General features: G+C 33.5%; 2 protein-coding genes across 3 annotated transcripts in view; one reads left to right on the top strand and one right to left on the bottom strand.

Annotated features, from left to right (window-relative positions):
- The window catches only part of LOC129223347 (procathepsin L-like), a 35,307-nt gene extending 24,631 nt beyond the window's left edge, over positions 1-10,676 (bottom strand). The window contains exons 1-2 of the mRNA XM_054857918.1: positions 10,411-10,676; positions 7,694-7,800 (exon numbers count right to left, since the gene is read on the bottom strand). Of these exons, the coding sequence (XP_054713893.1) occupies positions 7,694-7,799 (106 nt within the window). The 5' untranslated portion in view covers position 7,800; positions 10,411-10,676. The remainder of the gene's footprint in view (positions 1-7,693; positions 7,801-10,410) is intronic.
- LOC129223346 (guanine nucleotide-binding protein G(q) subunit alpha) overlaps positions 1-14,852 on the top strand; it is a 200,617-nt gene that overhangs the window by 138,073 nt on the left and 47,692 nt on the right. The window contains exon 1 of one of the 2 annotated variants that reach the window (XM_054857916.1): positions 11,741-12,026. The exons of the other annotated variant lie outside the window; for it this stretch is intronic. Coding sequence (XP_054713891.1) covers positions 11,909-12,026 — 118 coding nt within the window. The 5' untranslated portion in view covers positions 11,741-11,908. Of the gene's footprint in view, positions 1-11,740; positions 12,027-14,852 lie in introns of those variants that run through there. 2 annotated transcript variants of the gene reach the window in all.

Genomic DNA, 14,852 nt, shown 5'->3' with positions numbered 1-14,852 from the left:
GTAATCTTTCCATTAATGTTTTTATTATTTTGTCTTTGTTTTTCTCGTTAGATAAAAACTTTTCTTGAGAAAATGGTATTTTAGTATGAGTTTGATAGTTCAACTCTGGAACATTGTCAGACGTTCTCCTGCGATCACGTTCTCCTCTTTTAGTTGAATAAGCAGATGCTATAGTCGTTACACTTACTGATTTTTCAGTTTCTGGGTACCCATCAAAAACGATAGAGCTGTTAGCAGCGTAATGTGTTTCTACATAGCGCAAATATTTTTTCATAATCTCTTCTACCGTTTCATTTTTCTGCCAAATTACTTTGTGCAATAAAAAGCCACCGTCCACGACACGTAAAATACCTGAAGAATCTGGTGGTCCATTCGTGCTCAAAAACAAATCGAAAAGTTGAGATTTTACGTTCTTCCTGAGGCCATTTTCTGTAAAAAGTGACAGGGGAAAAAGGAATGAAGCAAGCTCATGCACTAAATATGTTTCCATATCTTTTTTACTATCGATCGTTAATGATATTCTTTGAAATAGCAACAATGAATCAACTGCTACGATATCTTCATTTACTTCAACGGAAGATTGAACCATTTTTAGAGACAAGACTTTGTTTTTTCTTTTAAATTTAACACTGTCAAAATTATTTCCAATTATAGATTGCAACGATTTTCTTCCTTCTTCATTCGCTTCGTAACAATTTACAGAACTATTGCCAATAATTCCAGAAAATATTGACATAATGTTATAAGTCTCTGGAAAAGGATCATGCCGGTTAAAAAAGATTTGTAATTTTTGTAGATCTGCTACATCTCGTTTTACTCGATATTCCCTAGAATCAACATGTTGCTCTGTAGTTGCAAAAGAAACGTAACAAAAATCTTAAATTTCATTGCAAACTTCGACAAGTATGATCATTGTTAATACAAATTTTGTTAAAATGCTTTCAGACCAACCACGGCTATGGGTAAGTCCACCCTGAGTTTTCATAGATTTCATCAAGACTTGCTCGATTGTCATATCAGTCCAAACTCCGGACCAAAACTTGCGAGTACGTCTAATCGTAAAAAAACCTTCGGTGAACCGCGTATATTCATAATCATCATTTATTATGTCTTTAAGCTTACGCATATCTTGGAGATAAAGATGAGCAGATTTTGCGTGTGAAAAGTGTCCACTTGCATGAAAATAGGGAAGCATTCTTTCTACGCATTTTAAGTGTAATTCCCAGTTACCTGAACGTTCAGCCCGAATGAAATCTTTAACCAATGAGATCATTTGCCAGTACTGCATCCAAAGTTTTGCAGTAGGACCTATTTTTTGAATTAATTTTAGATGCTCGATGAATTTTTCTTTTATTATCTTAAAATCTTCGTGCTGTAAATTTGTTTCAAAATTTTCTCTTCCTAAATCCAGCAAAAATGCATCCTTTATCCCCTTTTCTGTGTCCCACAACTCCATTGACGAAAATATTAGTTCAGACAAGGCAAGTTGAATTAGAAAATGCCCTCTGGTGACTCGTGCATATGCGTGCCCAGAAAGAGCTTTATCGGAAGAATTTTCTGCATATATTTCACAAAAAGCTTCCTTAAGCCCACTACCAACCATGAATTGAATTGGGGGATTGAATAAATGAAATCCCCCAAGCCTTACTTGGATTGACGACAAATTGTAGGGGTCATTATCTAGATCAATACTGGCTAAGATTTCGCGAGCTTTTTGGTATAGTGGCTGGTCAAAGGTTACAAACATAATCTTTTGCTCCTGTTTTTGGCATTGTTTAGCTGCTTCTACCAATGATGTAAAAATGGTATCATAATTACTCGGTGGATATTTTATAAACCGTATAGGAATAATTTTTGAAGTATTATAAGTCAAATTAGTATGTAACTTCTCCATGAATCCATTCCAACCATCGGATGTGTTGTTTGGAAATTTTGAATAAGACCATGCAAAATCTGCCGAAGAAATTCAATAGTTATCCTCAACATCTAAAATATCTTCTATCAGAATTGTTTTCAATCCTTCGGAATTCTTTTTCTCAAAATTTTTCAATTTCACACATCCAACATTGCCTATCTCTTCAGAAGATGGAATCTTCTTTAATCTAGAGATAGTTTTCTTTGAAGTAACACTAAATGCCGGAGTAACAACCATTATTCCACCATAGCATGGAAGGTATTCCTGCCGTCAATCGTGCAAGTATTATGATCCGCGTTGTCAAAAACAAATTGGACGTATGAATCAGGAGAAAGCGAATGATTGACAGGGTCCTCAATAATCGATGCTTCAAAGTGCAAAGTTTCTTTATATGAAGAACACAAACCTAAATTAGATAATGAATCGATCAATCCTTTTGAGGCATATTTTTTGTGATTCATCAAGGACAAACCAAGTAAAAGGGGAGATAAAAAAGAACGTGGCCTTACAGACATGATGATACAATGAGACATTGTGGCCACTTTTTTATCCATCCTATGAACATTATTTATACTCTTTTCTCTATTTTTACACACAGTATTCAAAAAAACTTGCAAAGTTTCAGGAACATCCTTAAAAAGATTGTCTTCGCTTAAACCTGTAATTTCGTAGTAACTCATGTCGTATAATTTAGAACGTATATCTTCTAAAACAATTTCAGCAGCCATTTCAACAATTCTAATTCTTTCTTCTTCTTTACTTTTTAATTTTTTTTCATACCAATCTTGGCAGAGTTTTTTACTTACTACACTATTTTTGTATAAAATTATCATGTCTTTTTCAAATTAAATGGCACTCGATATCGTTCTGAAAAAGCTCTTTCAATTTTTTCCTTATAGTTGTGTAGTCAGGAAGATCTCCTGAAAATCTCTCTTTTATTTCATTGACAGAAAACTGACATTCAGTTTCGTTGTCAATGATATAATTAATAAGATAATTAATAAAATTCTTAGTGTTTTCGCTTGCTGAGCGACCTATTTTTCTTTCAGTTCTTTCGTTATAAAAAGTCGACATACAAGCAGTATGGTGATGTGCTTTTACTGCAACTAAATCAGGCACATTTCTTAAACGAGCTTTAATGTTTTTATCGAAATCATTCTGTGTGTTTTGTTTTTGAATATGCTGTAATATATTATCTCTTGTAGTGTTATTTTGAACCAATCGTATTTTTTCTTTTGAAATATTTCCGAAAAACCTATCGCAAAAAAAAACAATGTGATTGGAAATTAAATGTAAGAGCGTCTTTATTTCTTTTCCTTCCTTTGATTTTCTCTGCCTTAAAGTACGAAATGTAGCTATTGAAGACTCATCATTGTATTGACTTTGACAAGTACGATGAATAAAAGCTGATGCTAAATTCTCAAATTTTTCGTATTTATTGTCGACTCTTTCCTTGCTAGACCACACTAAACGATTTAAAGCTGTTTTTTGAATTTCATAAACTTGCTTCTCATCTGCCTTATTGCAGATTATGCAAAGAGATTCATCCATGCCGATAATCTGAAATGACGAAATCATTTAATTTTATTGTTACAGTCATAACAATTAAATTATGATGACTAATTAGTTTATCATAAGCAAACTTAAATTTGTTTGTGCCAAAAACATGCGAAATTTTAATTTTTTAACGTTGTTCTACAATGTTTCAAATCTATTTATAAACACATATCCATATTTTCAATAAATTACCGTATTCGAGTTGAACCGAACTTGTTTCGGTTACTCGTTTGGTCTGTGCTAGTTCCATATTAGCTACCAGTTTGTTTTGGCACTCTTGGCTTGCTTAAGACGATTTCCACCTCCGGCAAAGTCAAGTCTTAAGCTGGGCTGATGATTGCTAATAAGCACGAAACTGCAGTCCTCGACCGGACTGACTGAGCTGGTGGTGTATTTCATGTACATATCCATACTGTAAAATGGTTACGTAAATCGTTTTTTCAGTGAGATTTCCCCATTAAACTTGACGGTTAAAAAAAATGTAGTATAAATAAAATATCAGCTCCATATATTCAACTTTCCGGTGCATTGAAAAGAAATGTATGAAAGAAATTTTTGATTAATAAAACGACGATTTAACTGTATCATTCGATTTGTTTTAGGTTATGTTACGTAAGCATACTGTTTATGAAAGAAAATACTATTTTTATTTTGTAGCCGACTGATTCAGGTTAAAATACACATACTATTTACCTTAATATATAAAAAAAAATGTAAGGAGCAAAAGTTTCCTTTGTGGTGCCCTGATTGCCCTGCTATGTCGCTATTCATTATTTTTCCATGACTACATATGTTTTTAGCACAGAATCACATGTTGAATAACTGAATAAGTGGTTTGAACAACGTTGCTTGTAAAAAATTATGAATTTTACATTCAGAGCTGTGCTGGAATGGGAGAATAAAATTTGGTTAATTTTATAACTATTCCCGCATGTAACGTTCCATAAAAGTAATGGAATTGAATTTTTTTTGGAGCTATAGAAAATTCTTGTTAACAAAAAGTATATTTTTGTTTTCGTACTTAAAATATAAAATATAAATCGGTAAAAAAGTAACATGCAACGTTGTTCCATTCCATTATACTTTTCACAGCCATTTTGGCGTGTAAAAACAGCAATTTTAATTTCATACTTCGTTTCATTTCTGAAGAATAGAAGCAATTTGCAATGTTCTAGGGAAAAATGTTAGTTTTAAAGTGTTGAAATATATTACATACACAGAGACAATAGAGAAATATCTACCTAATGTGGCTTCTAGAAATATTCGTCACTTGGAGGATAAAAACGCCATGGAAGTCATTCTGCACTGTAATATTTTCGGAAAAGTTCAAAATTAAAATTATCGTCTGTGGTTTTTTTTAAATTTTATTTTTTCCCTGCAGTGAAACTTAAAAAATCGTTTGGAGTTAATTTCCACTTGTTTACTTCTTAAGTTCTTTGTATTATTTAAAAATGGCTCGTATTCGTTAATTAACAGTAAACACAATTAGAAAACTGATTATTTTTCATAATATTCAAGGTAACACAGTTCAAAATTGCTGAAGTAGCTCATTTATCCCATCCTACAGTGTAGCTTGCTATTCGTAACTCCAAAAAACTATAGGGGGCACTGCAGTCACCGTCTAATGGTGGATGAGAAGGGTAAAACAAACGCATGCTGTAGCTCGATTTTTAATTATTGTAGTATATTTTTATTTTCAGTTTGTGTCAGTGTAACATGGAAAATTTCATTTTTCGAGTAGTTAAAGTGCATTTTAATAAAAAGCTTAAAATTTTTACATAGTTATGACTTTTTTTTTTTTCAAATTCGAGTTTTTTTGATTTTCTTCATTTTTTGCGAAAAGTTTCCATAGTATTGTATATTGTTTTTTATACCATTAAAAAGTCGAGATTCCAACAAAAAAAACTTGCTCTGATTTTTTTAAAAAATCAGATATTTTGACATGAGATTTTTTGATTGAACATTCTGATGCTTTTTTAATATTGAATCAAAATAAGGAGAAAAAATAAATATTTTAAATCCAAAAAATTACAGTGTATTTGGGACATAATTAGGTAACTTTTCATTAAATTTAGTGAAAAAAAATTTTTTTTTTGTGGGAAATAAAAATAAAAAACCAAAAAGTCGGTTTTTTGAATTTTTCGCATATATTTTGAGGTTATAGAAAAAAAATGCAAATACAAAAGTTGTAGATCTTTTTATTACCAACAACTTTGCAATTTAGTTTTTTTCGATAGGACTCTTAGTTTTTCCAGAAATCGTGATAAACCGTTCCCCCCCCCCCTTAAACCCCCCTACCCGAACTCAGCTAGCCCGTAATTTCTTTTCTTATTAATGGTATTAGATTTTCTTACCTTTCGAACTGGTTTTATCCTGTTCTAAATTTTTTTGGTCTCTAACATTATTGGCACCGGCCTAAAAGTTAAGCACGGAGATGAAAATGTAAATTTTCAGAAGCCAAACCAAATTGGAGAGGCTGCAACTGGCTGCAGAGGTAGATAGAAGTATGCAAATAAGTTAGAGAACAGTCAATAACAGTTTTGTGCCAAGAAATATGCAAAAAAGACAAGTCGTTTCAGAAGACAGCGTTACGAAGGGTCGCAGGAGCTGCTTGTAAATACCAATAAAAGGGGGTTAGAACTTTTATGCGATTTGTTTTCAAGACAGCCGTGATTATTTGGCTTTCAGAAACAACATGAAAGAATCTGAGTGATGGCCTGCTGTTGGACACATTGAAGTAGGACAATTAATCAAAATGATGCTCTTTTCTTTGGGATTCTTCACTCTGTTATTTCACAATCATGGAAACAATTTCTAATGAGCCAAACAGTCGACCTGTGACCAGTCGCCCAAGAGTTACAAACTTCGCGGGAAGGTCGATATATTGCTGTTGTAGCCAAGTGGAACCGAAAAACGACCCTACATGTGGACATTTATGGTTGCAGTGGTCATTGGTAAGATGATATCTGCCACTACTGTGCGCCGAAGGCTACACATGATTGGGTTGTACTCCCGGGTACCACGAGTTTGTGTTCCTCTCTCCGTTCAATCCAAAGGGGCACGATCAAAATGTTGCAGCCAACATGTCAGTTGGACTGTGTCTAATTGGGACAATGTTATGTTCACAGATGACTCAAGATTTGCTCTGCAACCTGATGACAGGCGTGTAAGGGTATGAAGAGAATAAGGTAATTGTTATTGGCTCCAGAACATCACCGAATATCACGCATTCCAAGGTGGAAGTATCATGGTCTGGACAGGGATTTCGTTAGGTTATCGAAACGACCTGCACATCTACAGACGGGTTCTGTGACGGCCATACGGTATAGGAATGAAGTCCTAGACTCCCCTGTGAGACTGTACACTGCAGCAATGGGTTCTGATTTTGTTTTAATTGACAAAAATGAGCGTCCCCATTGAACAACCATCGTTGATGAGTACCTGGAGGGTGAGAATACAACACGTATGGACTGGCCAACGAACTCGCTCGATCTTTATCTCATTGAAAATCTTTGGGATGCTTTTGGCCGTGCTGTGAGTACACATTTCCCACTTGCAGTCACTCTCAGAGTTGGAAACAGCTCTACAGGAGGATCGGTGATTACTCAACTCTGTAGTGGCCGATTACCTTAAAAAATGCATAGTTCACGCTGTAAACTTTGTATGCTGATGAAGGATGCTCACATACCCTATTAAAGTCAGTTTTTTTTGTTTAAGTATAAACAATATTTTGTAAATGACCCTATTATGGCGTCATCTTTTAATTTATGAAAATGTAGAATTGTTTTCATTTCTGTATATATTTTTTTGTTTTGTCTTTGCATAAACATATTTACTACTTTCCTGTCGAATTTCATGTTAATCTAAGCGAGTACTTATCAATTTTTTCACATTTTACCTCTCCATGCTTAACTTTTGGCAGTGAGTGTATTAATTCGGACACTTTTGAAGAGGTTACAACAGAGAACGCAGATTTTTTTAAAATTTATACCTCAAAGGGAGTAAATTGGAAAAACTTCGTAAAATACAGTGAAGCACAGTTTAAAAGTTTCTCTTTCGTATGATTTTCAAATTGGTCCCTGCAAGGTCAAATACATATTAACATAAAAACGCTTTTTTTCCCCATTCATATACTTTTTTCATACAGTCTGCACTGTATAACTGCACTCTTTACTCGTTTAAACTTAACAAATAAGATTTAGAAAATATCTATAAGCTCACTGAATTGCAGTTTAAATAGCTCCCATTCTTCCTTGAAAAGATCTAGTTCAGACACATACGCTTGAGCAACCCATACAGCACACGTCAGCAAAAGAAGTAACTTCATTCTGAAAAGTAAAAAATAAATAAAAATCAGAAACTTAAGTGGAAGCTATGGGACTTACCGGTGGAACTCCCTTTCCTTGCTTTTGTACATCAAATTTATTTTGGTGCTTTCTTGTGGAAAGTTGAAACTATGGCCTAAATTTAAAATGGACTATGCTGACTGACTGCTAATTTATCTCAAGCTCAGTGGTGGATACAACCGAGCTAATACTTGAATGTTTGCTTGAAAAAATAAAATAAATAAAAATGTCAAAACCATGAAAAAAAGTAAATGTCTTTTTGCATTCATATTTAGAGCATTAAAGAAGTGATGGATACAAAGAAGGAGGAGGGGCCCCAAAGCAGAATACTTTGTGATGTTCTGGAACGTAAAATCATTTGACCAAATTTTTTCTGCAAGTACTTCAAGCATTGTACATTCAGAAACGAGACCTTTTCCACAAATAGGGATCCCTAAATCAGAATTGTTTCATATAGGAATATGAAAGGAAAGTTTAATTCATTTGTTTAGTATTCGGTCTTAATACTGAAAAGAGCATAAAAATCAAAATTTCAGGCTCACATTATTGAAAGAAAATGCAAAACCCTGCACTATGTCTTCATTCTTCTCACCTAAGAGTGCTACCGTTTTTCCTACACCAACCAATTGGGATTCTTCAAAAATATTTTATATGCATTCGTAAATGCATAAAAAGCGAGAAGATGCAAACATTCCAGCCACTTTTGTTTTTATTAATTTTACATGGCATGAGCAGTAGCAGATTTGGGGGGGGGGGGGGGGGGGGCTCGTGCGCCCCAAAGGATGAATTAATTTCACTATTTTATTACTTTTTAATTGACCTTTCTTTTGCATTTTTTTTACGTAGTTAATTAAAAAAAGAACACAAAACACAAAAGAACACATTTCTCAGTGAAGACAGAAAATAATTTTCTTCTCAATAGTGAAGAGCTTAAAATGAGCAACAGTTTTGAGAAAGATTTCAGGTGGGAAATCTCCCTCTGAACTCTTTTCATAACGTTGTCCGTCAAAAAACGGTTGAAGTTGCGTTTTTAGGACGTCATTTTCAAAAAGTTTCCAGGAGAGACGGAAAAATCATCTCACTTCCCAACATTTTTAGAAAAATTTGAAAATTTATGCCGTCAAAGATAGCCTATAATTGCGTTTATGAAGCTTTAGCATCGAAAAGTTTCCAGAGAGCTCCTGAACATTCCCTCTTCTCTTCAACGTCATCAGAGATAAACTAAAATCGATTTCAAGTTTGAAAATATTTCAAGAGGAAAATCCAGCTTTTGTTGGAGTTGGGGGAGACCTTTACACCACTAGATACAGCCTACAATTACATGTTTTTCAATTTTGTTGAAAAGATTGCCGTACAGTGCCTCCGAACCTTCCCCAATATCTTCACCCATCCAAAAATCAGCCTAAAAATGCTTTAACATTTCAGAAAATTTCCTCGAGAAGTCCTGTGTCAAGTATTATACTGATATTTAATCAATATCTAAATTTATTATGTTCATAAAACATTTAATTTTTTAAAAGATTTTCGTAGCATTCATTTATTGTATTGAGTCGACTGATATGAATACTGGTCTAAACAGATTAGAATACAATTAACTAGGTTACTTTTAATGTATTGAATTATTAATTTTAATTAATAATAAGGTATGTTTTTAATTTATTTTTGTTAAAATTACTTGAGTTTGCAACCAACTAATGGCCAATTTTGTTCTTTTGTCGACACCTAAAGAAACCAAAGTTCAAAAAAAATGTTGTAAGTAAGACTACTTTCTTGAGCACAGCTACCCCCCCCCCTTAAAATGAAATCCTGTATCCACCCCTGCTCAAGTTCATATAAACTTTTGACAATGTTATAACAGAATAATAAAACATTTGTGCCTTTTTCACTTAAGTTGTAATCTATGTTCAACTGGATCATATTTTTAAAAAAAATTCGAAAAAAAAAAGGTTTAACTTTGAATTGAACATGTTTTATACATAACTTATTGCATTACACAGTCTATCGGAGGCTGAATATTTTTACAATAGCAACAAATCTTCAAATTAAATAAACAGTAAAATTCAAGAGAAGGAAAAAACTTGCCCAGATTAAACAACACAGAATTAAGTTGGAAAATATTCTTTCCAACACCAGAAAGTTTATTATCACAATTTTATTGGGATGATATAAATATTTATTATCAAACGGAAACATTTTTTTGTCAGAGTAAACGTTCGTGAAAGAAAAAAAAAAGCATAATAACTTATTGTCTGGACAAAGGAATGAATGAACTCATGGAATGACAAGAGCGAATAATTCACATAAAAACATTCATTTCTGCGGCCCATTCAACACTGAAAAATAGCAAATTTCGAATTTACAAAATGTTAGTAAAAAGAAAGCTTTTTCAAATAGCAAATTACAATCGGATTAGTGTTTAGTAACAACTAATTAACCAATTTACATAGCGTACATCGAAAAACAATGAAAATATTTCGCACTGGAAAAACTTCATAAAAACTATTCAACATAAGAAATATGAAATAAAAGATTATGCACTGAAGCGAAAAGAAACACACAATAGAAAAGTTCACACACAAGCAGAAGACTTACTTCTTTACAGATTTAAAAGGCTTAAATACAAACAAATTTTCTTGTAAACGAATGTACAAATTTTGGAACTACGTAGTTCTTAGTCAATTCGCTGAACACAAAGGATTTTGAAATGCGCAATTGCTCAACAAATTTTGTCAGTTCTTTTCTATAAACAAAGTATATGATTGGTCAAAGATGCTTCGTAGTTCTCATGAAATCGAGCATAAGAACAAACACAAGTCTGTCTTATTAAACAAAGATAACCTACCGCGATCTTTAAAAACTAAATAACAAAGAGTCACATGATAAGAGAATCTTTTCTTTTTTTTCTTGCTGTATGATGTCATGTAAATTTTTGATACGCATGGTCACGAGTTCCCGAACGAAGCCTTTCATTCATCATTTGGTACTGGGTACGGGGGAGGGAGGTGCATGGGAAATTTGTATCATTTTCTTTTGTGAAAAGGTGTGATATCTGAAATAACAGTGAATGATGTTTTCCTGTTCATCACTGTTTAATTCAATGAACGAAAACAAAAATTGTCTTTTTCATGACTTTTTCGTTGAATGAACGGGCGGGGCTCCAGAAGTTGGGACAACCAGCTGCAAATAGAAAATTATCATTGTGGATCTCACTTTGAAAGGATAAAACCTGTAAATTAAAAGTTTTATCGTGTTCTTTACAGTTCTAGAGATGTTATTTAATATTCAACAGTTTAAAAGTGCTAACTCTTGAGCAAAATAATTGTTCCAATTTTATGGAAAAAGGAGTATTGTAGTTTCGTTTCTGCACACTTTTAAATCATCATTCACTATTTGAATTTATAGTGTGAAAAATTATACACACGTTTCAACAAGTACTAACGTGGACCTCTTGTTTGACCTAATTCTCTTTGTTATGGACTCTATGTTATAATAATTATTAAAATCCAGGCCGTGGCTCGTGGACTAGCTGCATGTGGGAATCGCAATCTGGAGAGCGTTTGGTGCGAAAACTTTCAAAATTAAAATGCAGGCAAAAATGCTTTTTGTACTACTTTCCTCAACCAAAAAGTTGCGTTGCACTTGCGTATAAAAATCACTTTTTATTTGCCCTTCTCCCTTATGCATATTTCAGAAGAATCCCATTAAAAATTTTGTTCCATTGTGAAAATTTTCAGCACATTTAATAAGAAGGGAAATTAATGTTTAATTTGCAGAAAATAGCATTCTCTCGTTTCTGATCCCAAGGAAGAGCATTTCGAACGATTTGTACTTTTGATTCTACTACGAGAATGAAACGAGCTCTTATTACCACACCCCACCCAACTGTGTGTACGATGTGTGTGTGTGTGACGGAAGCGGTGATTGGCCATGTATTGTCGGAACATAGTCGGTAATTGTTCCACACTGACAACCGAGATGACAATAATTTAAGCACAACTTAATGTATTTCTCCATTGCCTCTTTCTGCGGACCCAAACAAGCTTTTGAGTGTTTATTAAAAAGCTGGGTTCCTCGGGGCCTGTAGGTCAACATGGCGTGTTGCCTGAGCGAGGAGGCGAAAGAACAGAAAAGAATCAATCAAGAGATCGAAAGGCAACTCAGGAAAGACAAACGGGATGCTCGAAGGGAACTCAAATTGTTGCTGTTAGGTATGATTACCAAGCATTTCTCTTAATTATTAAAATTGAATTTGTAAGAGAATATCGGCTTATATTCGACGGCCATGTTTGGCTATATTTTTTCTTTGCTTTAAAATAAATTGTTCCTACAGATTGTAATTTTATAAATTCTTCCCCGGACGCATTTCGTTAGTATTAATTCCTTTTTCTACATCTCATTCTTTCATAAATTTAAAATGCATACTAGTAGTTTATTACACAATATCTCGACCAATGCAGTTTGTTCGATGAAAAAAAATTCAGCGTGGTGTATTAAAAAAATACATTGTTGCGATCGCCGGTGCTTATACTATATTTCAATTTATCTCCAATATGATTCTAAATTTTTGTCAGTTTTAATTATTCCAGAGTATTTTAAAAAATTGAACTTCAGTGATCGACTAGAAAATTTGATTGCAACGATAATTGGTATTATTTTATTGCTTTTCATCTTGTTTTCTGTGCCTTATGTGATTGTTCCAAGTTTGGATTTCAAAGAAGGTTTTTTTTTTGTGAAATATTTCCTTATAATTCTCCTTCTAACATTTATTTTCCAGAAAGCATTTTTGAGTAGGTAGAAAATGTCAGTTTAGTTATACAGTGATCTCCTGTTCTAGGATGTGTAATTTTGATATTTTCTTTTGCAATGAATTTTCAGCGTTTAATTTCATTTTTTTTAAATATTTTTCTAAGTAATGTCTCAATGCAAAAAATTAGCTACATGTGAGATTTAAAATAATATATTTTTTGTGCTTTTGTAGTTGTTTTTAATGCTGATATGGTTGATGACAAAATAAATGAAACATAATTTATTTTTGAGAGGTTGACCTAAATTGAAACAATCTATGATTTGTTTTTGAAACAAGGGTAAGCTTGAAAAAAAGGGGGGTAGAAAAAATTATTTCTCTATTTACAACAACTTTTTTTAGTACCTGTAAGTTATCCATGTCTACTTTTGTCGAAGAAAATACCAGAAAATTGTTCTTCTCAATGAAGTATGACCAGTGGCGGGTCTAACGGCATGCAAACTAAGCAGCCGCGGGGGCGCCGTGATGGCGCAGGGCCCCGAAAGTCAGCGATACAATAATACAATAGGGACCAAAGCTCGACTGGAAACAGTTAAGCTCGAACAAATTGCTTTTAAATATTACCAACTGTAACTAAACAAATGAGTTATTTTACAGTCGAGGCCTGTTTTACCAAAAGGTTCATTATAACTTGTTTAGAGGCCCCCACCCAAATTTTTTTCACCAATATTTTGAATTACGATGCCAATGCCATAGGGCCTCGAAGTTCGGCAAGAATCTAAAGCTCGAATACGTTGGTTTTAAAGTTTACCAACTGTAACGAAACTACAGAGTTTTTTTTAACGGTCGGGATGTGATTTAACAATAGGCCCATGAGTTCCGGTTTAGGGCCCCCCCCCCCCAAATCATTGTATAAAGACAGGGATGAGGTTTATTACAGAGGATTTTCTAATGATAATTTTCACAGAAAGAAATCGAATGGAGTTAGGAGAATGGAAAAGAGAACTTGGCTTGTGTTTTCAGAAACAAGCGAATGTGTTTACTGTTAACCTTGCAAACTATTTTCAAATTCTAAAACTAAATTAGTTTCTGGCTTGCAAAATTGAAGAACAATTACTGTGATTTTGTCAGACCATGAAGTTTCAAAGGAACATATGTCAGCTATGTGTATTGATTATAAGAGATTAATGAAAATCAATAGAATTGATACTCAATTATTGAAGAAAGAAGAAAGTTACTGGAGAGAAGTACTGAAAAGAATTGTATCAACCATCAAATTATTGAGTCGTTTAGGATTAACGTTTAGGGGTCACCATGAAGGTAAAGATTCCATTAGAAAAGGGAACTATTTAACCTGTTTGGACTACCTAAGCGAATATGACCAATTTTTAAAACTACATCTGCAAAAATATGCAAACCAAGGGCGATGGAATGAACTATTTGTCACATAATATTTGCGATGAATTTGTTGGCGTAATTGCCAACAAAGTAAGGGCAGAAATAATTGAAAAAATTAAATCTGCTACCTATTACAGCATCATTGTTGATTCAACTCCCGATATTTCTCATGTGGATCAACTCACCTTTGTGATAAGATATGTTTCCTCTTCTGGAAATATAGAAGAAAGATTTCTGCGATTCATTCCCATTGACAAACATAACTCTTCATACTTAGAACAAGAAGTTCTGAATATTTAAAAAAAAATAGACTTGGACATCAAAAACTGTCGAGTTCAGTCGTTCATTAATGCCTCAAATATGTCAGGAGTGTATTCAGGTTTACAAGCACGCATTAAGGAGCACAGCCCAAGTGCAGTTTTTATTCCATGTGCGAACCATTCCCTAAATTTAGTGGGAAATTTCGCTGCAGAAAGTTGTAGCTCTGCAATTAAATATTTTATGTTTGTGCAGAAGCTGTTTACATTTTTCTCTGCATCAGTTCATCGATGGAGCATTTTGGCTTCCAAATTAGAGAAGTGTACACAAAGACAATCAGTTTCTGTAAAAAGAGTATTTAACACAAGATGGTTAGCTAGAGCAGATGCTGTATTGGTTATAAAACTTGGATTCTTATACATAATAAAGGCTCTGCAAGAAATTCGTACTGCGAAAAAAGAGAAAAAAGCCACAGTTCTAGAGGCGACAGCACTCTTAAAGAAGATAGTAAAATATGAAACTGCCTTAATGACTGATTTGGAACACTATTTTGCAACGAATAAATGCAGTTAGCAAATCATTGCAATCAATAGAGTGTGAATTCTTAAAAGGGCCCAGTTTAATGAAATCGCTA

This window comes from Uloborus diversus, chromosome 5 (assembly GCF_026930045.1).
Source record: "Uloborus diversus isolate 005 chromosome 5, Udiv.v.3.1, whole genome shotgun sequence".
In the NCBI taxonomy this organism is placed as follows: domain Eukaryota; kingdom Metazoa; phylum Arthropoda; class Arachnida; order Araneae; family Uloboridae; genus Uloborus; species Uloborus diversus.
The sequence above is the reverse complement of the archived record's forward strand: the minus strand, read 5'-3'. Positions and strand labels throughout refer to the sequence as shown.